We start from the raw sequence: 27501 nt of genomic DNA, 5'->3' as shown, positions 1-27501 counted from the left end.
TTACATCTAAGAATTTATGTAAAAATAACTCAACACAACAGGTGTTTAGCCTGTATAGTTTGCGTGTGGTTTAACGTTGACAGATTTTGTATTATTTGTTCTTAACAATGAGTTTTTCCAATTTCATGTCTATAAAAATAAAAATCTGATCTATACCCTAAGGCCGATGTTTGTGGCTAATATGCTTATTATCTTAGTTATTTTTATTCAACATCAATGTCAAGATATTGAGCATTTTCTTGTAAATAATGCTTCTTTCTACATGAACATCTGAGACTGTGACTGTTGTTTCCAAGACACCCTCCATTCCCTTATGGAGCCCCTCCTTGCTTTTCCCGGACACACGCCTCTGCCATCACTTCCACATCATTAATTTGGATCTGAAAGTATAATCTTTGTTAAACAGCCCACGGCAAGTCAAGGCATTTAAACAGACTCCAACCCATAAAAAGTGCTTTGTATCCAGAAGAAGACAGTGTACTTCTTGTGGAGACTATTGAGGAAAGGAAGCGGAGTTGAGTGTGCCTCATCAACAGCCTCAGCAATGGGGACAGAAAGGGTTGTGAGTCTGGTGGCTTGTTCTGAAAGAAAAAGATGTTGTGTAGTTCTCAGAGGTGTGATAGCTGTGCTGGCTGTTATCACACTGCTCAATGTAGGTGGAACCTTATTTATCCTACTGCAATGGAAAGACCTTGCCTCTAGAGTCAAGGAACTGGAATCGTATCAAAGGCCATCCCAGGAGGACTTATTGACATCTCACCTGAACCAGCTGGTATCAGAAATAAAGGAGAAGGATCTGGAAGAAACAAGGGCACAGGTCTCCAGAAACAAAAGGAGCCATCGTCACAAGCAAGAAGAATCCTATATTCGAGCTGAGAATGAAGACATGCTCATGATGATGACATACTCAATGGTCCCGGTAATCCGACCACTTTTATCCATATAGATATAACTATGCAATAATAACTATTTTTAAGATGTATTTTTTTAAGTTTTGATGTTTAGATAGATTCTATTTTTCTCAATCATATTTTTGACTAATTGTGACCTATGAAGTGAACTATCTATCTATGAATTTTTGACACATATTTACAATTTGTGGATTAAAGAAAACTCGCCATCAGGAATCTAGTTATTAAGCTAGATCTGATGGTAGGTTCCTTCTACCATCCTAAGCCCTAAAATATACCATATTTTTTGGACTATAAGTCTCTTTTTTACTATAGGACGCATCACAGATTTAGGCTTCCCAAAAAGGAAAAAAATATTTTATACCAATTAAAATATCCCTGTTGGTCACACTAAACCACAGCACACACAGAACTGCTCCATCCATACATTTACACACACAGCTCAGCTCAGCTCCATCCATACATTTACACACACAGCTCAGCTCCATCCATACATTTACACACAGTCTGTTTCATCCATACATTTACACACACAGCTCTGCTTCATCCATACATTTACATACACAGTTCTGCTTCATTCATGAAAGTCAATGGTATAGCGTGTGAAGAAAAAGTAGGATTGCTCCTACTCCTTTCCCAAACACAAAGCGCTGGATCATTCTTTCCGTACTACTACTGCTTCATTCATACACACACAGCTCTACTTCATCCATACATTTACACACACAGCTCTGCTTCATCCATACATTTACACACAGAGATCAGCTATACACATATAAGGAACACTCTGGAAACTAGTCTAAAAATGAATACATACACAGCTCTGCTATACACAAATAAGGAACATACTGGGAACTATTCTACACACAGACCTTTCCCCTCTTCTTTTTACACTGTCCCAGTGCAGCATGTCCCCATTCTCGACAGTATGCGTTGATGTAAGAAGCATGTGATCAGTCACATGATTTTGACATCACCGCAGGTCCTGTAGGACACTCGGTAGAGGGGAGAGCAGTGCCGAGGCTCCCCTCTCTGGGAGATCGGGTGCAGCTCTATATCAGGGCATCACCCGATCTCCATTACAGGGGTCAGGAGGGTCTGGCAGAGCTGGATCCTCCTGACCTTCAGTCTATAAGACGCAGGCACTTTTTAGCAAGATTTTTTCTTGCTAAAAAGTGAGTCTTATAGTCCAAAAAAATATGGTATTTTTTTATCTTTTAACCTGATCTAAGGTTCATATTACTAATATGCACATTTTTATCAGAGTAGCCTCTCCGAGCTATGGGAGAAAATGCTTCTCCATGTCCCAGTAGCTTCTGCTGTCCCACCTCCTTCCAAATACTCAGTGCGCTCCTTCATGCCGAAGCATTTTTTGAGCCCTGCCCATACGCAAAAGCTCTTGTTCAGGGGCTACTGGACATGTGCGGAGCTCGAAGAAGCCGTTGTTGTGAATACAGCTTGTGCACAAGCTGTACATAAAGAGGGAGGAGGTGAGGCAGGTCCAGGCCACTGTAGCTTTTGCTACTATTAGTTAAATAAAGTTTAGTTCAGGTTAGGAAGTATTAAAGGATTAGGGAATGATAAATTAGGGTTTAGTTTGTTAGGAGGAAAGTACCATCGGATCTACCTTGAAGGTTGTAGGTTCCTTTAGGTATAATACTATACATTTCTATTACTGATCTTTCATTAGTAATTGCATTTTCATCTGCCATTATTAAAGTTGTTATCCCAGATTATAAAAACATGGCTGCTGTCTTCCAAAAACAGCGCCCCACCTGTCCTACGCAGGGCATGGCAGCTCTGCCCCATAAAAGTAATTAAAGTTGAATTTTTTTTTTTTTTGCTGTGTTTGACATACATGTCGTTGGAAAATTTATATTATAATGTTCATAAATATTCATTATAAAAGGTATACATGCACATACACCACACACTCTTATACTATAATACCAGTCCACAGATGTTTACAGATCCAACATTTATACTGAACATTCACTGCAATTGTGATGTCAAAAGAACCAAAATAGTTGGATAACTGATGACAAACTACTATAAGTTTTCATAATAGTCAAACACTCAAGCCATAAAACTGACTATAGCTAAACTGATATACAGACTTCTGTCCTTCAGAAATCTGCTCTCATAAGCACACTGCAGAGATTGTGGCCTTTCAGGGCTCAGCATATTGATGAAGGATCCTTAGGATAGATGAGTGGGGTACTGGGACCTGTTTGTACCTAATATCGATGACCTGAAGATCATCCAGGTCAATGCAATTTTTCAAACTGCAATCCCTTTAACACTCCTTCTATTGTTTGTATTATTGTTTTTATCCAGCTGTCTTTTGCCCTTGCTCCATCCCCTGACCTCCTAGCACTCCATGTATTTACATGCTATTGGTAACATGCACTTTCATTTTGCATAGGTCCGTGTCATGCTTGGTTTATGCAATAGTACAAAAGGAATCTGTCTAACAGGTAAGTCTACAATTTCCTTTATACAATGAACATGTGTGGGATGTCGGAGGCAAGTAAAAGTATTTACAAGTAAGTCCAGTTTGTAAAAAGATCAAGATCCAACCCTTAAACAAGCCTTGCAATTTGACTAGAATGTGGTTTGGCTTCCATTCTGGACATGTTACAAAGGATGTTACTGGGTAACACATTGGGACTTATTTACTAAGCGTCCGTGCCCGCACTGTGACAGGTATTCAACTGGGGATTGTGTCGCGGCTGCGCAGCTTTCATGCAACAGAAATGGGGGGGGGTGCCGTCGGACGATCTGACTGATTCGGATCCGACTGATTCGTAAAGCGCAGGATTTAACTTTTAAATTGTGTCACAAGACAATGCACTTTCATGTACCAGGAAGAAGGTGAACTCTGTCGGACCTGACCAAGTGAAACATGCAGGATATCGGGTGCACGATATTAGTGAATCGCGCCACAGTGCATTATACATGGACAATACACTTTCGGTGAACTCGGCGGACAGGTAAGTAAATGTGCCCCATTGAGTATTAAGACAAATACCTTCCAACGGGTACTTTTAGAGGTACAGTATTTTTTTTTTTTTTTTGAAAGAGGGCTTATTTGAGTATATGATATTAAACATAACATTTATGTTGAGAAGGTGGTTGGAGATTGTCATACATTTCTATAACAGGCATGAAATAGCGCAAGTATAAAAGATGACATTACCTGTTTATTATACCCTTGTTGCTCCAGTGGACCCTAGTCATAATGACATCACATATACATCCACATTCACTAGCCACAGTGGGTAATGGTCAAAAACATCACATGAATGATGTAAATATTGTTCCAAGAAATTAAATTAAGCAGAAGTGAGTCTGACTTTGGCCTCGAGAACATGAACACATGCTGTTTACAGGTCGGAAACAACAGACCGAGGTCCCTTGTTTGCGACTCATCTGTCATGTGAAGTTTGAAGAGCGTGTTCTAGCCACAAAGTGGGTTTTGGGCCTAAGGACTGGGATTTCTGGGATCGAAACATTCTGAAAGCCGTTCTGGAAGTTTAAATCTCAATGGAGGACAAACTCATCCCGAACTGTATAGATTTTTATTAAACAGCAAGTTGGGACCCACTGTGATCACATGTTTTTCCCCTCTCCTGTGGATAAATGTTCACCAGAAAAACACCTTTAACTGGTCCGAGACAACACGCCGTGTATTCACAGCAGCGGTCGGGTCGCGCTGCATGGAGAGGGCTCACGGGCTGAGCCCTCTCCATAGCCGGTAAGTCTTTGCTGCATATTGCAGCAAAGACTTACCGGTAACACCGGCGATCAGTGCTAGCACCGATCGTGGGTGTTATCACAGCGATGGCTGCCGGCAAAGCTGCCGGTAGCCTCAAAAAGATAACGGCGCATGGGTGCCGCCATCTTGCCTGGGATCGTTGCTCCCCGTCATCGGGCAGCAGCGATCCGTCTCCATGGTAGCCTCGGGTCTTCCGAAGGCTATTTTGTGTTATCCCCTTCATTACAATGTGCTGATAGCACATTGTAATGAATGAGGTGGAAAATCCCCATACACTCACTGGCCACTTTATTAGGTACACCTGTCCAACTGCTCGTTAACACTTAATTTCTAATCAGCCAATCACATGGCGGCAACACAGTGCATTTAGGCATGTAGACATGGTCAAGACAATCTCCTGCAGTTCAAACCGAGCATCAGTATGGGGAAGAAAGGTGATTTGAGTGCCTTTGAACGTGGCATGGTTGTTGGTGCCAGAAGGGCTGGTCTGAGTATTTCAGAAACTGCTGATATACTGGGATTTTCATGCACAACCATCTCTAGGGTTTACAGAGAATGGTCCGAAAAAGAAAAAACATCCAGTGAGCGGCAATTCTGTGGGCGGAAATGCCTTGTTGATGCCAGAGGTCAAAGGAGAATGGGCAGACTGGTTCAAGCTGATAGAAAGGCAACAGTGACTCAAATCGCCACCCGTTACAACCAAGGTAGGCAGAAGAGCATCTCTGAATGCACAGTATGTCGAACTTTGAGGCAGATGGGCTACAGCAGCAGAACACCACACCGGGTGCCCCTCCTTTCAGCTAAGAACAGGAAACTGAGGCTACAATTTGCACAGGCTCATCGAAATTGGACAGTAGAAGATTGGAAAAACGTTGCCTGGTCTGATGAGTCTCGATTTCTGCTGCGACATTCGGATGGTAGGGTCAGAATTTGGCATCAACAACATGAAAGCATGGATCCATCCTGCCTTGTATCAACGGTTCAGGCTGGTGGTGGTGGTGGTGTCATGGTGTGGGGAATATTTTCTTGGCACTCTTTGGACCCCTTGGTACCAATTGAGCATTGTTGCAACGCCACAGCCTACCTGAGTATTGTTGCTGACCATGTCCATCCCTTTATGACCACAATGTACCCAACATCTGATGGCTACTTTCAGCAGGATAATGCGCCATGTCATAAAGCTGGAATCATCTCAGACTGGTTTCTTGAACATGACAATGAATTTACTGTACTCAAATGGCCTCCACAGTCACCAGATCTCAATCCAATAGAGCATCTTTGGGATGTGGTGGAACGGGAGATTCGCATCATGGATGTGCAGCCGACAAATCTGCGGCAACTGTGTGATGCCATCATGTCAATATGGACCAAAATCTCTGAGGAATTCTTCCAGCACCTTGTTGAATCTATGCCACGAAGAATCGAGGCAGTTCTGAAGGCATGGTGTAACCAACCCGTTACTAGCATGGTGTACCTAATAAAGTGGCCGGTGCGTGTATACTGACATACTGTAGTATGGCAGTATATGATAGGATCGATCAGAAAACCTAGGGTTAAAGTACCCTAGGGAGTCTGAAAAATAGTAAAAATAAAAATAAAAAAAGTTTAAAAAAAAACCTAAAATTTCAAATCACCCCCCTTTCCCTAGTACTGACATAAATATAAATAAACAGTAAAAATCATAAACACATTAGGTATCGACGTGCCCGAAAATTCCCGATCTATCAAAATATATTAACGGTTTTTCAATGCGTTTAACCCTGTAGCAGAAAATAGCGCCCAAAGTCGAAAATGGCACTCTTTTGCCATTTTGAAAAATATTAAAAAATCTATAAAAAGTGATCAAAAGGTTGTACAGTCCTAAAAATGATATAATTGAAAATATTATCCAATTTCACAAAAAATGACACCACCCACAGCTTCGTACACTAAAATATAAAAAAGTTATTAGCGCCAGAAGTTGGCAAAATCAAAAAAATAAGTTTTGTACAGGATGTTTTAATTTTTGTAAATGTATGAAAACAATATTAAACCTATACAAATTTGGTACCCCCTTAATCGTACCAACCCAAAGAATAAAGTAGACAAGTCATTTGGGGAGCTCAGTGAAAGACGTAATATCCAAGCCCACAAGAAAATGGCGCAAATGCGTTTTTTCACCATTTTCACTGCATTTGGAATTTTTTTCCCGCTTCCAAGTACATGGCATGGAATATTTAATACCATCACTATGAAGTGCAATTTGTTACGCAGAAAACAAGCTGTCACACAGCTCTTTACATGTAAAAATAAAAAAGTTATAGATTTTTGAAGGTGGGGAGTGAAAATTGGACATGAAAAACAGGAAAGGGCCCGGTCCTTAACCGGTTAACCCCTTAACGACTTGGCCTTTTTTAGTTTTTTCACTTCCATTTTTCACTCACCATTTTCAAAAATCTATAACTTTTTTATTTTTCCACATAAAGAGCTGTGTTATGGCTTATTTTCTGCGTAACAGATTGCACTTCATAGTGACGGTATTTAATATTCTATGGCGTGTACTGGGAAGCGGGAAAAAAATTCCAAATGCAGTGAAAATGGTGAAAAACCACATTTGTGACGTTTCTTGTGGGCTTGGATTTTACAGCTTTCACTCTGCGTCCCAAATGACATGTCTACTTTATTCTTTGGGTCGGTATGATCACGTGGATACCAAATTTGTATAGGTTTTATAATGTTTTCATACATTTAAAAAAATTAAAACCTCCTGTACAAAATATTTTTTTTTTATTTTGCCATCTTCTGGGGCCAATAACTTTTTCATTCTTTGGTGTACGGAGCTGTTGATAGTGTCATTTTTTGCGAATTTTGATGCCGTTTTCATTACTATAATTTTTCGGACTGTGCGACCTTTTGATCACTTTTTATTAATTTTTTTATATTTTTCAAGATGGCAAAAAAATGCCATTTTCGACTTTGGACGCTATTTTCCGTTACGGGGTTAAACTTAGTGAAAAAACATTATCATATTTTGATAGATCGGGCATTTTCGGATGCGGCGATACCTGATGTGTTTATGATTTTTACTGTTTATTTATTTTTATATCAGTTCTAGGGAAAGGGGGGTGATTTGAATTTTTAGGTTTTTTTATTATAATTTTTTTTTTAAACTTTTTTTTATTTTTACTTTTACTATTTTTCAGACTCCCTACGGTACTCTAACCCTAGGTAGTCTGATCGATCCTATCATATACTGCCATACTACAGTATGGCAGTATATGTGGATTTTACTCCCCATGCTAATTGCACATTGTAATGCATGGGTTAAAACGAAGTAGCCTCGGGTGTTCGGAACACCCGAGGTTACAATGGCGACGGATCCCCGCTCCCCGTGACGTCATCCACAACAAGATGGCGGCGCCCATGCGGCGCCATCTCTTTGAAGCTGCCGGCAGCATTGCCGGTAGCTCCGATCGCAGGTGTTACCGGTAAGCCTTTGCTGCAATATGCAGCAAAGACTTACCGGCTATGGAGAGGGCTCGGCCCGCGAGCCCTCTCCATGCACCGGGACCCGGCGCGCGCCGTACTAGTACGGCGCGCGTCGGGAAGGGGTTAAAGCAGGGTCAGAAGGGCCTAAAGTTGTTTCAAATAAGTGATGTATCTGATTTTTTTTTATAAATTACAGAGATAAAAAGGCAACCAAAACTACTGTTACACAACAGTGGAAGAAATATTAAAACTTATTAAAATATTGAAACATGGCCTTTTCCATGGCCTAAATAATAAACATCAACCAATAAGTATATTCTAAAATATATATTTTTTTGCTGTTTCTATGGATATCATGTGTGAATGTAAGTGGTCCCACAGTGGCCCAAACTGACTATTGGTAAATCCCTTTTCTATAACTAGTTGTGGGTTTCATATTGTAATTTTACACCTTTAAATTAATTAGTTTTTTTTTTTTAAGTCAGGTATGACTACTAAGAACGTCTTACAAAAGGTGGTGCTAGAGGCACATTTTTCCATTTAGGAAATGTATTTCCACATTCCATTTCAAATATGATTAGTGGACTAAGGACCAAACATGGCCTATAAGAACCCCTCAAGGTGGTGTTTAATGTCCTTAAAGCGTAACTGTAAAGTTACTGACAAAAATAGTGTTAGCAGAGCTGAAGAGAGCCTGAGACAACAATTCCAACAATACCTGTATCATACTGCCAGCTTCTTCCTAGCATGTGATAGATCTGGTATATATAAAATTAGATTCAGATTCAGCTAATTCTGATGTGGGTGGGCACTTCCTGGTTGTGACATCAGTTCTCCCCACTGAAGCCAGAAGAGGAGAGCATGTTTGTAATTGTCCAATCTGAACCATGTGATGAGTCACATGCTTGTGACATCATTATAGGTCCTTTGCATCACACTAAGTACTTTCAAATGATGCAGGGCAGCTTGTTTGTAATTGGCCTGCCTGAACCATATGATGATCATCTCAACAAGCCTCCCGTTCTCTATAGCTGTACTATACGGTTCCCCATGGCAACCAGAAAGCATGGCAAATGGAGATTGGCCTGGGGGCAAGGTAAAACCTCTGCTAGCAGCTAAACACCTGCAGATAGCTAATTATAATAAATTAGAGAATTGCTTATTTTCGCTTAGTGCAGAGTTAGGCAAAAGTTTTTAGACTTTACAGTTGTACTTTAAGAACATTCCAATATTCCTTCCCTCAACCGTTCACGAAGACAATATTTTATAGAATGGACTGTGATGGTGCAGTAGTATCTTCCTAATGCCTGATGATTGCACATTGGATAGGATATCAGTAGAGTGTCATGCAAGTGTCCCAAACAAGGATAGTATGGGATTAATATATTAGAGCCAGGGGTGTTGCTATGGTGATAAAAGATCTGGGGCACGGGCCCCAATGCATATGTATCACACTTTCAGTAATACTCACTCCTGTACATAACCCCCTCAGATTTGGTTGGTGCAATAACAACTTTACTATATACAGCTCCAGACAACACAGGAGAATTCCCTACTTGTTACATCCAGAGACTATAAGTGACGTGTCCTCCATCTTCTCCCTTAGGCCCGGCATCACCTCATGTCTCCTCTTCAGCCATGTGTCACCCCTGTGGAGTTCACCACACAGACAACTTATGTTCTGCATTGTTCCTACATCTTAAAGGAAACCTACCATTTCAAATGGTAGGTGTAAGCTGTAAACACCGAGCACCAGCTCAGGGTGAGCTGGTGCCGGTACTTACTTTCGTTAGTGTTAAAACCGCGGTATCGCGGTTTGAACACTTTTTAAACTTTATAGCAGAAGCTGCTTTGCCGCTGCGCGCGCAACGGCTGCGGCATTTCCTATGTAGGCGCGCGCGCCGAAACAGTTTCTGCTATAAAGTTTAAAAAGTGTTAAAACCGCGATACCGCGGTTTTAACACTAACGAAACTAAGCACCGGCACCAGCTCACCCTGAGCTGGTGCTCGGTGTTTACAGCTTACACCTACCATTTGAAATGGTAGGTTTCCTTTAATCCACTGAAAGTATTATCCTGCTGCTGCCCCTAACACTCTCCCCAAACATAGTACAGTACTCTCCTGAACATACCAGTAACACAAAATTAGATTTAGTAAATCCCATGAAACGTATATATACACATTCTGGTTTACACACAGTACATGGTCCTCAAACTTTATATTGAACCTCACAAATACTGCACCCCCACCGTAATACCTACACTTATTAATGTCCCCCACAACCCCAAGTAAGAAATTTCCCCAGAGCCCCCAGTAATGTCTTCCACAGCAGCCTATAAGATGTATCCCCCACAGCCGCCAGTATTGTCCTCAAACAGCCCCAGGTTTTGCACTCACAGTCCTAGTCTTGTCTCCACAACCCCCAGTTATGTGCCCATAGCCCCCAATAATTTTCCCCAGCACTATCCCCACCGCCCCAAGTAATATCTTTCAAAGCCTCAGTTATGTCCCTCCAAACAGCCCAATGTTATGTCCCCACACAGCCCCCAGTAATATCCCTACATCCCCCAGTAAAGTCTCCCACAGCTACAAGTTGTGTTGCCCACAGCCCCAGTAATGTCTCCTACACAACCCCCAGTAATGCCCCCTACAGCCCCCAGTTATGTCCCCACACAGCCCCCAGTAATATCCCTACAGCCTCCAGTAAAGTCTCCCACAGCTACAAGTAGTGTTGCCCACAGCCCCAGTAATGTCTCCTACACAGCCCCCAGTAATGCCCCCTACAGCCCCCAGTAAAGTGCCCACAGCCCCCTGTTATGTCCCCTACACAGCCCCCAGCAATTTCCCCCACACAGCCCCCAGTAGTGTCTCTCACAGCCATCAGTGTCTCTATATAGAACTCCTCTCTATCTACGTCCTGAGGATGACGATAGTGATAAGAGTGGAGAGAGATGCAGTGGGACATGTGCCCTGCTGATCCAAGGGCGCAGGCCATAATTCTTTTAACCTAGCGTCGCCCCTGATTAGAGCCATAATAATATGTTTTATGAAACCTTTATACTTCTGCAGAAACTTTTTCATACTACTGATGAGGAGCCTTCATGTGTACTGTCTGCCTTGACATTTGATGTGTGTGAGATAAAATATGTTACTTTTAAAATGTAGGAATCTCATTTGAATAGTACAATCCATTATAGCAGAAAATAATGGCATATGATGATTTGGTAGACAATAATCCCATGTTGATTGTAATAAATAGGAATAAGTGTAACAAATATGCCCCAGGGGGTACAAGGGTAGGACCCACAGTGTCAGGGGCCCATCCACCCAACTTGCCACACTAACAATTGAAGGATGGGCACTATTATATATATATATATATATATATATATATATATATATATATATATACACATATACATCTTTGCTCATGAGGAGAGGCCCAAATACCAGCTGAGAGGTGCAGGAGTCTCATTGACACTCACAGAAATCGTGTGATTGCAAAGGTTGTGCAAGAAAATATTAAGTTAAGGAAACCATCATTTCTGTCCAGGCTTGTTTCATGAGTTTTATTTTTTTTAATTATTTATTTACTTAAATTCTTTTGAAACATGGTGTCTGCCTTTGATTTGTTCATTTTCATAGAAATTTCATTTCAAATTCAAGTTATTTCTGTGACCATTTTCGGTTTTTATTTCATTAAACAAGGGGTACAAAAATGTTATACACGTGTATATATACACACACATACATATCTGTGTACACAACCGAATTTTTACATGCAGATTTTGGCGCTTTTCATATTATTTACTTTCAAGAAGAAAATCCTTGATAATGCTGAGAATGTTTTGTTACTGGGATGCTTGTTACCTCCAGCTCCTGGGCATATTTTCAAGATATTATGTAAAGTGATATAAAACATAACATTTTAATAACTATAATTATCTCTTTTTCAGGTCCACCTGGGCCTCCAGGTAAGTAACAATGTTCTTCCTTCTTAATTATTCTTAATATGTCTTAAATCAAAGGATGTGTACCTGGAGTCTGGCCCATGTGCAGTTCATTTAATTGATATTGAGCTTGTTGAGTAATTAAGACATTTCCCTGTAGCTTTCTTCCTTTTGTATACAAATTTCAATGAAATTTAGAATATGATCCATAGATATAAGCAGTAAAAGGCTTTTTTGGCTCATTGACATATAGTTATCTGTCCTTAGATAACTTTAGAAACATATACACCTGTTGAAGATCTACCGGTAATTCCAACACCAACATTTCTGCATCGACACAAGGAGAGACGTAGGGACAGATTAATCTGTATATAACAGAAATCTGTCTTAAAGGACATCTACCACCAGGAAAAAGGGTTGTAAACCAAGCACACTGACATACTGGTGTGTACCCCCTGGTGTGTTCTTCTTTTAGCTTCTAATGTGCATTCTGGAGCCCCACAGATTTACTGCATGATTTTAAAGCCCTTTGTTTTTTAAAACAAGAGCATAGGAAGCTTAAAGTAGACAACCCCTTTAAAGATCTGAATCTACATTATGCATAACATGAGGATTTCACATGTTTCTTCTAGGACCCCCTGGACTGGATGGGATGGATGGGATGCCAGGATTTAATGGTTCTGATGGGGTTCCCGGTATTCCAGGACCAAAAGGGGAACAAGGTCCTCCTGGAAAAAGGGGAAAAATTGGTAAAATATTTATTTTATTATTATGGTCTAGTAGTGAAGATTATTGTAGTGAACTTTTCTCAATCAAAACAAAGTTACAAAAAGTATTTATATTTATGGCTCAGTTCACACCACCATTTGTGATATCTCTCATTAAACTTTGTTGTTAGTAATGGCAAGGATAACGTGGGTTGCAGCACTATTTTTGCTGTCTATGGAAATGGAAGGTAAACAGAAGGTCTTCCATTTACCATCTAGGTGTCTGTTATTCTATTCCATAACATCAAAGGCTACAACTTTATAACCTAGGCATGACTGCTGAAAAGTAATCTCTACAACACAAGAGGTGTCAAACTATAATATATAAATAATGATACAACCAATTATGTGAAAATATGTTTAAAAAGCATTTTTGGGTGAATGTTATAAAAAATTACAAATAAACTTAAAATTATTTTCCCAGTAATTCCCATTATAGTTATACTATAAAGGACCAGTATGTAAAAATCACCCTCTTTCTATGATGCTGCATTTAAAAATAAAAGGGGTAAAAGATATTTTTTTAACAGTTTTTTTTAACAAGGATTTTATGTTGAGTGTTTACGTTGAAAGTTTGATCTGTTGTAGTATATTAAGGACGCAATCCTGTTCAGTTCTAAAAGTTTTTGCCAAATATTATTGTTTGTTGTCCTCAGGCACATTTCCTTTTATAAAACAAAACTCCCTTCAGGAAATTAAGTAGTGTATATGGTTTTTAGGATACTTTACTTTAAGGCAACCCAAGTTTTATATGCTTTGTATACAAGATATTATACAAGCAACGTTTACAGGAAAGGGTAACATTCTTAGGCCTGCGGTAGCAGACCTATGGCACGGGTGCCAGAGGTGACACTCAGAGCCCTCTCTGTGGGCACACAGTCCATGGCCCCGGCACAGAGTTCGCCAGACAGGACTCCTCCTGCAGTCACAGGCACCCCGGTATGAGCTGGGCTCAGTGCTAGCCACATCCTGAGCTGCCTGGGACTGCAAGAAGAGTGAGAAGATGCAAACAAGGATGGATTATTATTGGAGATCCTTCTCTAGGTGCCATGTTTCTTATTGTTTGGGTGCCCTGGAGGGAAGCTTCAATGATGAATTTCCTCTCCACCAATGTGTCTTCAACAACAAACAATAAGTTATCAATCAAAGTTACTGCTTAATTTACCATGTGGCACTTATCAATAAATAAATGGGTTTTAGGCTGCAATTTGGGCACTCAGACTCTAAAAGGTCCTAAGGTCTGCCTCGGGATCTTTTTTGGGCTTCCAGACCCTTTTCTTGTAGACTAACTAAGAAGTGCTAAACTGTGGCCAATCAATTTTACCATGTACCAATATCCATAGAAGTATCCAAAGATTTCATAACAAGGCTTATCTACATTACATAGCCCATATGTCATTTGTTTTCATACTCAGCCACATAAACATGCAATGTGACATGCACCTAAGAAGAACATGGTGCCAAGGACACTGAGTGCTTCAATGACTACGGAGTCAGAAAACTTTTTTCATATTATGCAACAGGCAGCTACTCCTTTCTACATAACTGAGACAGTCTAAAAGCAATTACAGTCATGTAACAATTACACAGAGTGTTTCTTGTTTTCTCTATGTTTTAGGTGAAGCAGGAATGAAAGGTGAACAAGGTGAAAAAGGCGAGAAAGGAGATCTTGGTGAATTGGGTGCCCCTGGAAAGGAAGGCTTACCAGGAAAAAGGGGCGAAAAGGGAGAGAAGGGGGACATAGGAGGCACATCCAATGATGTCCTTGGTGATGGTAGATGCCATATTTTTTGCTGATATCTTTCTGTTTTTGAAAAGCTGAATTCCACATTTCTAAGGTTACATTCACATCATGTTTTATGTATATGTTCAGCACACACCAGGAAAGCTATCAGCATACGCTGAATGTATCCATATATAATAGTAAACTTTGTTATATACTACATTAAGAAAAGCTGAAAGATAAGCAGAATAATGTTTAACTCTTTCCTTACCTAGAGAACATTTCCATTTATGATTTATCTCTCTAAGGAGATTAGACTATTCACAGACTGTATATGTCAGTGTAGTCAGTGGCGGATTATGTGTCCCATGGGCCTGAGCTGTTCACACGACTAGGACCCCCCCAGCATCCAAACCAACATGTGCCCAGATGTTAGGACTTAATTACTACTTTACATACTACTGTTCATAAAAGTAATTTAATTATGAACTTCAATTGTACTCTTATGACTCATCTATTTAGGAAAGCCAATCACATTCCCTAAGTGCATGAAACAATCCAGCCTGACTGCCGTCCAGACTAGATCTCCCAGATAGTGTAGGAGATGTGGATTCAAATCACCCCCCTTTCCCTAGAACTGATATAAATATTAATAAACAGTAAAAATCATAAACACATTAGGTATCGCCGCATCTGAAAATGCCCAATCTATCAAAATATAATAACGGTTTTTTACTGCGTTTAACCCCGTAATGGAAAATAGCGCCCAAAGTCGAAAATGGCATTTTTTTGCCATTTTGAAAAATATAAAAAAATTAATAAAAAGTGATCAAAAGGTCTCACAGTCCTAAAAATTATAGCAATGAAAACGCCATCAAAACACCACCCACAGCTCCGTACACCAAAGTATGAAAAAGTTATTGGCGCCAGAAGATGGCAAAATCCCCCAAAAAATTTTTGTACAGGAGGTTTTAATTTTTTTAAAATGTATGAAGCCATTATAAAACCACGTAATCCTAGCGACCCAAATAATAAAGTAGACATGTTATTTGGTGCGCACAGTGAAAGCTGTAAAATCCAAGCCCACAAGAATTTTTTTCCTGCTTCCCAGTACATGGCATGGAATATTAAATAGCATCACTACGAAGTGCAATTTGTTACGCAGAAAATCAGCCATCACACAGCTCTTTATGTGGAAAAATAAAAAAGTTATAGATTTTTGAAGGTGGTGAGTAAAAAATGGAAGGGAAAAAACTAAAAAAGGCCAAGTCGTTAAGGGGTTAATGAAATGTCCACTGCTGATGCCCCGTTTTGAATAAATGATTTCCCCACCTTTGAATAAATGTTCACAGCAGATACCCTTTAATAAAATGTCCACAATGGATGTCCCCCTATAATAATATGTCCTCTGTAGATGCCCCCCTTTAACAAAATGTCCACAACAGATTCCCCCATTAATAGCAGTTGCCCACCTTTAATAAAAATGTCCACACCAGAGATCCCCCCTTCCATTAATGAAATGTCCACAGCAGGGCCCTCTTAAAAAAAAACCTCTTTAATCACCTCTGGCTTCTTCTCCCCGCGGCTCCATCTTCTCCTTGCGCCACTGTCTTCTCCTTGCGGCTCCATCTTCTCCTCTTCCTGCCCGTGCGGCGTCAAGCAGCCCTTTAACTGCCGTGTCGTAGTGTATGCATCCGGCAAGAAGAGGCGAAGTAGCCGGAAGGGAGTATAGATTTTTTTTTAAGACTGATGTCGGATCTTCTTATAGGGCCCGTGTATAACCCAAAGGCCCCTGGTGCCTGCCCATTCTATCTATATGAAGATCCACCATTGAGTGTAGTACAGGAGTAAAGCTGCTTTATACAAAGTTTTTTTTAAAAAAGGGAGAAAGGCAGGGGAAAAATAAGGACACAGGAACATAGTTCTTTAAATAAGAATATTGAAAATTTTTTACTATCATCTATTCTACTGATTTATAAATAATAAAAGTTTAGTGATGCTTTAAGTACAGTATTTTCATACAAATCATAGTATCACATTACTCATTCATTAGCAGCTATACAGTTCACATAATATTCCTAGAAATGCAATAATTAAACAAGCGTTAAATAACTTTTTGCCTAAAAAAAACTAATTATTATTCAATACTACATAAAATATCTGTCCTCACAATGCATACAAGAAATGTTTAACTTTGTTTGAATGAGGATTTACTGTTCTATCTTTATAATCCAATAAAGAAATAAAAAGGTAGCTAATTCTCAATTCTCACTTTTTTGATGATATACAGGGTTGAAAGGAGATATGGGACCTCCGGGACCTCCAGGACCCCCCGGTCCCCCAGGACCCATGGGTCCACCGGGCAGAAAAAAAGTCAAAGCTCATCTAGCTGCACAGGAATTCATCACCAAATGCGCAGGTAAGTAACTTTACAGCTGTTACTTTACATTCGTAGATGTTTTTCTTATTAACACCAACAGAGTGTGATTTACCAGTGTGAATACATGCCTAGTTAGAGTTCATTACCCCTGTGTCTACTTAGAGTTATCATTGCAAATTGTGCTCAGAAATGAGCTGACAGGTTCCCTTTAAGAGGCCAAAGGTTGGTGTGCATACAAAGATATCAATCACTAGAGAAAACCTGCGATTGGAGTCCTAATTCTAGAAAGATCAGAAATTTAAATTAATACATTATACTTCTTCCAAATACTTCTCCTAGATCAGACAACATTTTCATACATTAAGCTGTCATCAAAGTCTTAAAGGGGTTGTCCGAGAGTTATGAAAAAAAACTAAAGGTGGCCGGAGGGCAGGGCCGGCTCCAGGTTTCAGTGGGCCCCTGGGCGATAGAGCCTCAGTGGGCCCCTTAACAGTGAACTTATGTAGCGACATTAAAAAACAAAAACTTAAAATACCAAAACACATATACGCACAGATAGACAGAATATATACACACACATCCAGTATATACAATACATACGCACAGCTATACAACATATATACACACGCATCCAGTATATACAACACATACACATAGCTATACAACATATATACAAACGCATCCAGTATATACAACACATACCGCGTAGGAGAGGGCGGACAGGCATGTGATGCGTGCGGCCTGGGCCGTACATGAGGCGCGCAGGCCGGGCCGGACGTGAAGTGCTCGGCCGGGTGAGATGGAAGGCGCGCGGAAGGTGGCCGGAGGGCAGGGCCGGCTCCAGGTTTCAGTGGGCCCCTGGGCGATAGAGCCTCAGTGGGCCCCTTAACAGTGAACTTATGTAGCGACATTAAAAAACAAAAACTTAAAATACCAAAACACATATACGCACAGATAGACAGAATATATACACACACATCCAGTATATACAATACATACGCACAGCTATACAACATATATACAAACGCATCCAGTATATACAACACATACACACAGATATACAATATATATAGACACGCATCCAGTATATACAACACATACACACAGCTATACAGCATATATACACAGACATCCAGTATATACAACACATACACACAGATATACAGCATATATACACAGACATCCAGTATATACAACACATCTGCACAGCTATACAGCATATATATACACACACATCCAGTATATACAACACATACACACAGCTATACAACATATATACATACGCATCCAGTTTATACAACAAATACACACAGATATACAGCATATATACACATACATCCAGAATAAACAGCATACGCACAGCTATACAGCATATGTACACACATCCAGTATATACAACAAATACACACAGATATACAGCATATATACACATACATCCAGTATATACAACATTTACACAGATATACAACATATATACACATACATCCAGTATATACACAACACATACACACAGATATACAGCATATATACATATACATCCAGTATATGCAGCATACACACAGATATACAACATATATACACATACATCCAGTATATACACAACACATGCACACAGATATACAACATATATACACATACATCCAGTATATGCAGCATACACACAGATATACAACATATATACACATACATCCAGTATATACACAACACATACACACAGATATACAGCATATATACACTTACATCCAGTATATGCAGCATACACACAGCTATACAGCATATATACACAGACATCCAGTATATACAACACATACACACAGATATACAGCATATATACACAGACATCCAGTATATACAACACATCTGCACAGCTATACAGCATATATATACACACACATCCAGTATATACAACACATACACACAGCTATACAACATATATACATACGCATCCAGTTTATACAACAAATACACACAGATATACAGCATATATACACATACATCCAGAATAAACAGCATACGCACAGCTATACAGCATATGTACACACATCCAGTATATACAACAAATACACACAGATATACAGCATATATACACATACATCCAGTATATACAACATTTACACAGATATACAACATATATACACATACATCCAGTATATACACAACACATACACACAGATATACAGCATATATACATATACATCCAGTATATGCAGCATACACACAGATATACAACATATATACACATACATCCAGTATATACACAACACATGCACACAGATATACAACATATATACACATACATCCAGTATATGCAGCATACACACAGATATACAACATATATACACATACATCCAGTATATACACAACACATACACATAGATATACAGCATATATACACTTACATCCAGTATATGCAGCATACACACAGATATACAACATACATACACATACATCCAGTATACACACAACACATACACACAGATATACAGCATATATACACATACATCCAGCATATACAACATACACACACATATACAACATATATACACATCAACATGTATTTACAGATGTAGCAATTATACTTACCTCAGCTGGATGTCACTCGGTTGGGACGTGGAAGGGGACCGCGTAGGAGAGGGCGGACAGGCATGTGATGCGTGCGGCCTGGGCCGTACATGAGCCGCGCAGGCTGGGCCGGACGTGAAGTGCTCGGCCGGGTGAGATGGAAGGCGCGCGGGCCGGGCCGCAGGTGAAGCGGGTGGGCTGGGTAGGGCAGGCGGGCAGGGCGGAGCGGCCACCTCCTATGCGGCCTGCAATCAGCGGAGGCTGCCTTTTAAATAGGCGAACCCGAACATGGTCGTGGTGGGCCCCTTGGAAGCTCTGGGGCCCCGGCACTTGCCCGGGTCACCCGGGTGCTGACGCGGGGCCTGCCGGAGAGGGCTGCTTAAAAAAATAATGATCTACTTACCTTCCGGCGCCCTCCAGTGTCCCGCGCTGCTGTTGCTCCGGTCCGGGCGCCATGTAAACAAACGTGGCCGACGGAACAGTGCTGGATTTCGCTTCCGACCGGACCCGACAACCTTCCGGCCCCCATACGCAATGCTGTGAATAGGGACTGATAGGAGTGGCCGGCCACGGCCAGCTGGAAGCTGAGTCCAGCGCGTCTCCGGCAGCCATGGTTGTTTACATGGCGTCTGGACCGGAGCGATAGCAGCGCGGGACACCGGAGGGCGCTGGAAGGTAAGTAGATCTTTATTTTTTTAAGCAGCCCCCTCCCGGCCACCTTTAGTTTTTTTTTCATAACTCTCGGACAACCCCTTTCAACTAGATCTCTTATGTAATGTTATTCAGTAACATCTCTTTTCCTGCTAATTTCATTAATCATGCAATTTAGAATTTAATCAAAAAGAAAACAAAAATGTATATAGTCAGCTCACGTCAATACCAAAGTCATCGATCAAGCCACCTTCATATCCTTCCAAACCGCTGCACAGAGAGAGGAGAGGGGGGAGAGAAAACCACATCGGACAACAATGTAAATGTATATCAAAAGAGAAATATCCTCCAGCATTCGAAAAACAATTAAAAGCAGGTTGTTCCATCTATTTATTTATGGACAGCACGGTGGCTCATTGGTTAGCACTACAGCCTTGCAGTCCTGGGTTCAAGTCCCATTCAGATCAACATGCAAAGAGTTTGTATGTTCTCTCCGTGTTCGTGTGGATTTCCTCTGGGTCCTTCGAAAATATACTTGTAGGTTGATTTGGCAAACTCTGTGTAGCGCTGCGTAATCTGTGTGCGCTATATAAATAAAGGGATTATTATATTATTATTATTTATTCCATCCTGTTAAAAGCAACGTACATCTCTTTTGATATAAAATGTAAATATCTGCCTCATAATGAAGAACATGCATTGTTCCTGGATAGGAGCATACTGTGATAAAAAAAAAAAAAAACTTTGCACCTGCTTGTCTTTCTTTATATGTGCTTGTTGTGTAACTGTTCACAAATTTATATTTAGCTTTAGAAAAGATTCCTAGGACTCTCCCATTCCTGACAATAATGGTGACCCTATTACTATCAATTACAGAGAGTTAGCAGAAAGCATTGATATGCTCTAGTGCAGTGATGGCGAACCTTTTTGAGGCAGAGTACCCAAACAACCAAACCAACTTGTATAAATAGAAAGCGCCAACATGGCACTTTAAGCAGTAACATGTTACTACCTCTTTTGTAACAGTTTTTAATTGTATTGGCACCCTGAGGACACCAATACAGTTGAAATAAAGAGGAGAAAATCAGATTATCATTGTAGCTTACTTCCATGGTACCCTGAAGAGAAAGAATTGCCTTGCCCATAGCAGGAGCTCCAATAATAACGAAGCCTTGTCTGCACCTCCTTGCTCCTCCTGTAGTCCCAGGAAGCTAAGGATGTGTAGCTTTAAAATAGCACTGATCACAGCACATCCTGGGTGGCCGGGGACTGCAGGAGGAGGTTTTGAGTCCTGTCTGGAAACTCTGTGCAGGGGTGATGGCCTGGGTGCCCACAGACAATGCTCTGAGTGCCACCTCTGGCACCAGTGCCAAAGGTTCGCCACCACTGCTCTAGTGCTTATATAGGGTAATTTGCTCAGATTTCCAATAGTAACGAATCGTTGAGAAAACTCTACATGACCAGGTACACGCTGGGAAAAATCTTGAAGAAATTCTGTATCTAACATTCTACAGAAATTCCAATTTCGGTAGAAACCAGATATAAAGAGGTTTTATTTGTGTACCTGTCCACAGATGAGTCAAGTAGACAAACACTTGTGAATAGCCATAAATGATGGAGGTAGCGCCCGTAGGACCATTTCTCTCCTTGTCTATTGTATTTGTCACAGAAGCCTCACACATGAATGCAGATTATATTCCACTGCAGATGTGGTTTTCTCATAAACATTTCCAGAGATTTCAGAAATCCATCTGCTTTATTTGGCTAAGTGTTACATACACAAAGAGTTCACAGAACTACTACAAAGTGTGTGATTATTTTGCCTTATGCACCAAAACCCAAACACGCACTGCTGACTATAGAAGTGCTGCTGTCATCGTCCTTGACACTTTCTTGGGATGGATAATATCTTCAGAAAGCGATTTTTGATTATTTTAAATGTTATTGTGTACGTTAGTCACGGCCGGACTGAAATTCAGCCCTGGCCTTTGGAAGCACTTGCCTGCTTACTATATTGTTAATGGGAAATATGCTCTATGGTGGCACTATGGGCCTGGGCTGCATGGCAGGTCCACTGTGTATTTATATCCATTGGCAATTGCATGTACATCTTCAAATGAGCCAAATGCAATTGATTCAGAGCCTCTGTGCGGCACCCACTGCACAACGTGTCATGCAGGCAATGCGATTATCATATCATGTCACATGCATCTGGAGGCTGCACGGAAGGAAATGCAAAGGAGGACATAGGTGGGAGCAAGAGAGGTAAGTGATTTTATTTATTTTTCCATGTACATGGGGATACTGCATATAGTATATTTGGAGCACAGCATATGTAATATTTGGTGGCGTAGCATATATAAAATTTGGAGGCACTGCATGTATATATCATTTGAATGCACTGCATGTATAGTGTTGGGGGCACTGCAGGTATAATTAGGGGCACTGTTATGTATATATATTATTTGAAGTCACTACATGTATTTTTGGGGGCGCTGCATGTATTTAATTTGGGCACTGCGTGTATATATCATATGGAGGCACACCATGTATAGCGTTAGGGGCACTGAATGCACATTTAAAGGTAATGTTATGTATATATATATATTATTTAAAGAAACTGCATGTATTTTTAGGGGCAATGCTTGTATATAATTTAGAGGCACTGCATGTACATTTAGCAGCCCAGCATGTGTATATAATTTGTTAGTCTGCTATGTATAGTGTTAGGGGCACTGTTGTGTATATATATTATTTTGAGAAACTGCATGTATTTTTGGAGGCACCACAAGTATAACATTGGGGGCACTGCATGTGCATTTAGCAGCCTTGCATTTATATATCATTTGTAGATACTGCACGTATGTTTGGGGGTGCTGCATGTATTTTTAGGAGCACTGTATGCATACCATTTAGAGGTGCTGCATGTATATTTGGGAGAAATGCATGACTATCATGAAGAAGTGAAAGAAGTGCATGCATATCTGGGGGCACTGCATGGATATCATTTAGAGTAAGTGCATGCATATCTGGGGGCACTGCATGGATATCATTTGGAGTAAGTGCATGCATATCTGGGGGCACTGCATGGATATAATTTGGTGGAAGTGCATGCATATCGGAGGGCACTGCATGTATATCATTTGGAGGAAGTGCATGCATATCTGGGGGCACTGCATGTATATCATTTGGAGGAAGTGCATGCATATCTGAGGGCACTGCATGGATATAATTTGGTGGAAGTGCATGCATATCGGAGGGCACTGCATGTATATCATTTGGAGGAAGTGCATGCATATCTGGGGGCACTGCATGTATATCATTTGGAGGAAGTGCATGCATATCTGGGGGCACTGCATGGATATAATTTGGTGGAAGTGCATGCATATTGGAGGGCACTGCATGTATATCATTTGGAGGAAGTGCATGCATATCTGGGGGCACTGCATGTATATCATTGGGAGGAAGTGCATGCATATATGGGGGCATTGCATGTATATTTAGAGGTGCTGTATGTATATTACTTTTGGAGACACTACCTACAGTATATACCATTTAGTGGCACTGTATGTATATCATTTGGATGTATTGAGCTTTGTTCTGGTGCTTTATTTAGGTCCATTTTAGCCTTTGTGATAGAAACCTACACTGCTGTATGAGTACCAAGTAGTGATATCATTGTCAACCTTCCCTACTCATTTCTTCTGTGACTAGCAAACGACATATGCCACTGGCACATAGATAAATTGTAGTCCTGTGTAAAGTATGACACAGGAGTGTCATTTTCAGGAAAAGACCAGCAGCAGGTAAAAGTTTGCAACGAGGTAGGTAATTTCCACTACAACACAGTCACAGGAAGAGACATGGTCAATGGGCAAACTAAGGGCAGGACAGACAGAGTTAACTTTATTCTAAAAACAAATGCACATCAATGTCCAATGGACTAATATCCAGTCATAGTTCACAATGTGCACTTGAGTGCATTCTTATTCCTGAGGTCTAAATCTCTTAAAGGGGCTGTCCGGGATTTACAAAAAATTTATATCATTACCTGGATGGGCTATAAGAGCGATAAAAATCTTATACTTACCTCCTCTGTTGCTCCTATTGTCCTGCAGTGCCATCCCCCAGTGCTTGCCCCATTTGTTTACAATGGGCAGCGCTCCTGTACGTCCACTGTGGCGCGCTTCTACAGGATCACTTTCAATGTGTATCAGGTGTGCGCAAGAGTAGGATGGGAGCATCTGCCTCTACAAACAAACAGGGGTACGGTAATAACAGAGGGCTCTATGGGACAATGGGAGTGATGGAGGAGTGAGGGTAAGATTTCAATTGTCTTTATATGCCCCTCCCCCCAGGTGCTTATATTTTTGTAAAGCCTGTAAAAAATCCTCGAAATCAATAGGTTTGTAAATGCTATTAGTCAACCTTATCATGCAGGCTGTATTATTGTGTACTATTGACCCACATATGTTTTTTAATAACTATGATGAGTGTAAACCTTCCATAGGGAATTAATTCCTTGGAATTGGGCATTTGAGATTCAATACTTATTGTCCTACAAATTAAGTTAGAAATATATTACCTCATCAACCAAACTTCTTTCAGATACAACCTACTGTCCTAACAAGCTATGACTGGTCTTTTGTTTCCTAAGCAGAGCTAGATAAGAAAGCTTCATTTATAAGATCTTTGCACTAATTGACTTCATGTTAAATTGTAAGGCGAGACATGTGCGGTCCCTAATGATGACACCATGGATGGTAAATCTGGAGAGAAGAACAATGGCGTTCCTCCAAAGAAAGATGGTAAATATTCTCCATTCTGTTTTTTACTGGCATTTATGTTCTGCTCATATCTAAGTAAAGTGTTTCTCCACCAGACTGCACTATCACAGCCATAGGGAATCCAATTCATGTTGCAAAAGTAAAAGAGACATTTGGGGCTTGGATGATGGATTTTTCAAACCAAACAAATGATGAAAGAGTGTGGATTGTGGCCCATTTTTCAGGTACCGATAAAACTCTTAACTTCACAGAAATCATCTCAGTAACTAAACTATGTTATTATTCTTATTTTACCATTTAGTAACACATGTACTTTTGGCTAATGTTTTTGTTATTTTATTTTTGGCTATTTTTGGTTTATGAGACTGTATGCCTTTCCATATATATGTATATATATATATATATATATATATATATATATATATATATATATATATGTATATATATATATATATATATATATATATATATATATATATATATATATATATATATATATATCATAGACCACAGTTGGGGGCAAACCATAGATTGAAAAATTGAGAGTACTATCTCTGAAGGTTCTAGCACATTGTGGAAATTGTCTAACTACTGTATATCTATGTGGTCTTTTATTGTATCTTTATTATTGTATTTGGTTGTTTTTCCTGCAGGATTAATAGTAAAAGAATATGATAATATTACTGCTCTGATGAGAGACGACTACAAGCCCACAAAACTGCGCTGGTTCTACCATGGATGTGGACATCTAGTGTATGACAATTCACTGTATTACCATAAAGGAGGATCTAATAAAATAGTAAGGTAAGGGTACACTCACCCAGATTTATAATGTTATTCATATAATAGCCAGTCATCATCTTCAATTTCGGCTGGTAATATTCCATCTATTTAATCTTGATATAAACATCAAGTAAAAAATCTCCAACAGGTACCTTTATATGATGCATGGGGGACTTCTCTTTCCAAACCTCAATAGCTGCACCTATATTTTCTTAAAAATTATCATGTGGCTGAGAGTCCTGGAAGTTTCCCAATACATGCATTCAATGGTTGTTCCTGGCACTGCAGCTCAGTGAATAAGTGAATAAGTCTTAGCTTCAAAACTACTTAATGGGGGTCATTTACTAAGGGGCCGAATCGCGTTTTTCCGTCGGTTTATCCAAATATTACCATTTTGCGCTGATTTTCCCTAAATTGCCCCGAGTTTTTGGCACACGCGATCGGATTTAGGCGCATCGGCGCCGGCATGCATGCAACGGAAATCGGTGGGCTTGGCCGTCAGAAAAACCGTCGGATTCGGAAAAACCGCCGTATTAAAAAAAAAAAGTGTCGCTTGACATGTGCTTACCTGCACCCAGCAATGAATCGTGAATTCCAGTGAACTACGACGGACTGCAGCGCAGCAGCGACACCTGGTGGACATCAGGCGCACTACCTTAGTGAATTCCGGCCGGACCCGAATCCTCCACAGAGAACGCGCCGCTGGATTGCAACAGGACCGGGTAAGTAAATCTGCCCCAATGTGTGGCTTGGTGCCTACTACACAATAAATGGGCCACAGTGCTCACATGGTCTCTTGTAAAAAGCAGATTGGTAAATGGAGTCAGACCACCATCAATCTGATATCCTAAGGATACAGTATGTCTTTAAGGACTCGAGAAGGTCCTACTTAATAGGAATCAATGAACCTTTCAGTAATTATGTAGGACTTTAGGAGAAAACCGAAGAAAACAAACATGAACATACAAACTCCATAAACATATTGAAGTATTGACATATTCTTTTATCTACTAATTTTTCAGATATGAACTTGACTCTGAAACCTTTCAGACTCTCAGCATTGATAATGCAGCATATCACAATCGCAGTTATCTCTTCTCAAATTCCAAATCTTACTTCAAGCTGGCAGCTGATGAGAAGGACCTCTGGATAATTTACTCTTCTGACACTGAGAAAAGTATCATGGTTGCTCACCTGGAAGACAAAACCTTTTCCATCACCCAGCATATCAACACAACATACCCCAAATCCAAAGCAGGCAATGCCTTTATTGCATGTGGAATTCTCTACGTCACAGACACCAAAGATTTGAGGGTGACCTTTGCATTTGACCTTTTGAAACAGAAACAGGTTGATGCTAGCTTTGACCTTAGATCATCAACATCAGTTCTTTCTATGTTATCCTACAACCCTAAAGATCAGCAATTATATGCATGGGAGGATGGATTCCTGATGTTATACCCTGTGCGCTTTGTATCTAATACTTAGTAGGAGCCTACAAACAGCCATGGTCCTCCCTCAAAATTAACTAAATGTGTTCACATTTCGCATTTAAGTGGACATAAGCGATAAGTATTAAGTGTTGGTTTTCAATTCTGGAAGTCAAGTTCTGAGTTTACAAGAAATATTTTTAATAAAAAGATACAATTGATGTGAAATACTGTTTACCTGTTTCTGGTTGCTGCACGTGTTTGATTTGGCACACAAAGCCTTAGTAGACAGAATAAAGTATTCAGTCATT

The 27501-nt window shown here is 40.2% G+C and overlaps 1 protein-coding gene across 2 annotated transcripts; it reads left to right on the top strand.

Annotated features, from left to right (window-relative positions):
- Positions 1-291: 291 nt before the first annotated feature.
- On the top strand, positions 292-27418 carry GLDN (gliomedin). 2 transcript variants are annotated; one of them, XM_072148228.1, is made up of 10 exons: positions 292-919; positions 3337-3388; positions 12114-12131; positions 12740-12856; positions 14493-14648; positions 16888-17016; positions 24915-24998; positions 25073-25201; positions 25631-25781; positions 26783-27418. In XM_072148228.1, the coding sequence occupies exons 1-10, from the start codon at positions 545-547 to the stop codon at positions 27246-27248; spliced, it is 1677 nt and encodes a 558-aa protein (XP_072004329.1). In that variant the 5' UTR covers positions 292-544; the 3' UTR covers positions 27249-27418. The 2 variants fall into 2 exon arrangements, with proteins under 2 accessions (XP_072004329.1, XP_072004330.1); XM_072148229.1 differs by lacking the exons at positions 292-919; positions 3337-3388 and adding an exon at positions 9163-9253.
- Positions 27419-27501: the final 83 nt, after the last annotated feature.

The sequence above is a fragment of the Engystomops pustulosus genome, chromosome 4, assembly GCF_040894005.1.
Source record: "Engystomops pustulosus chromosome 4, aEngPut4.maternal, whole genome shotgun sequence".
NCBI classification, from domain to species: Eukaryota; Metazoa; Chordata; class Amphibia; order Anura; family Leptodactylidae; genus Engystomops; species Engystomops pustulosus.
This window is presented reverse-complemented; position numbering and strand designations above follow the sequence as displayed.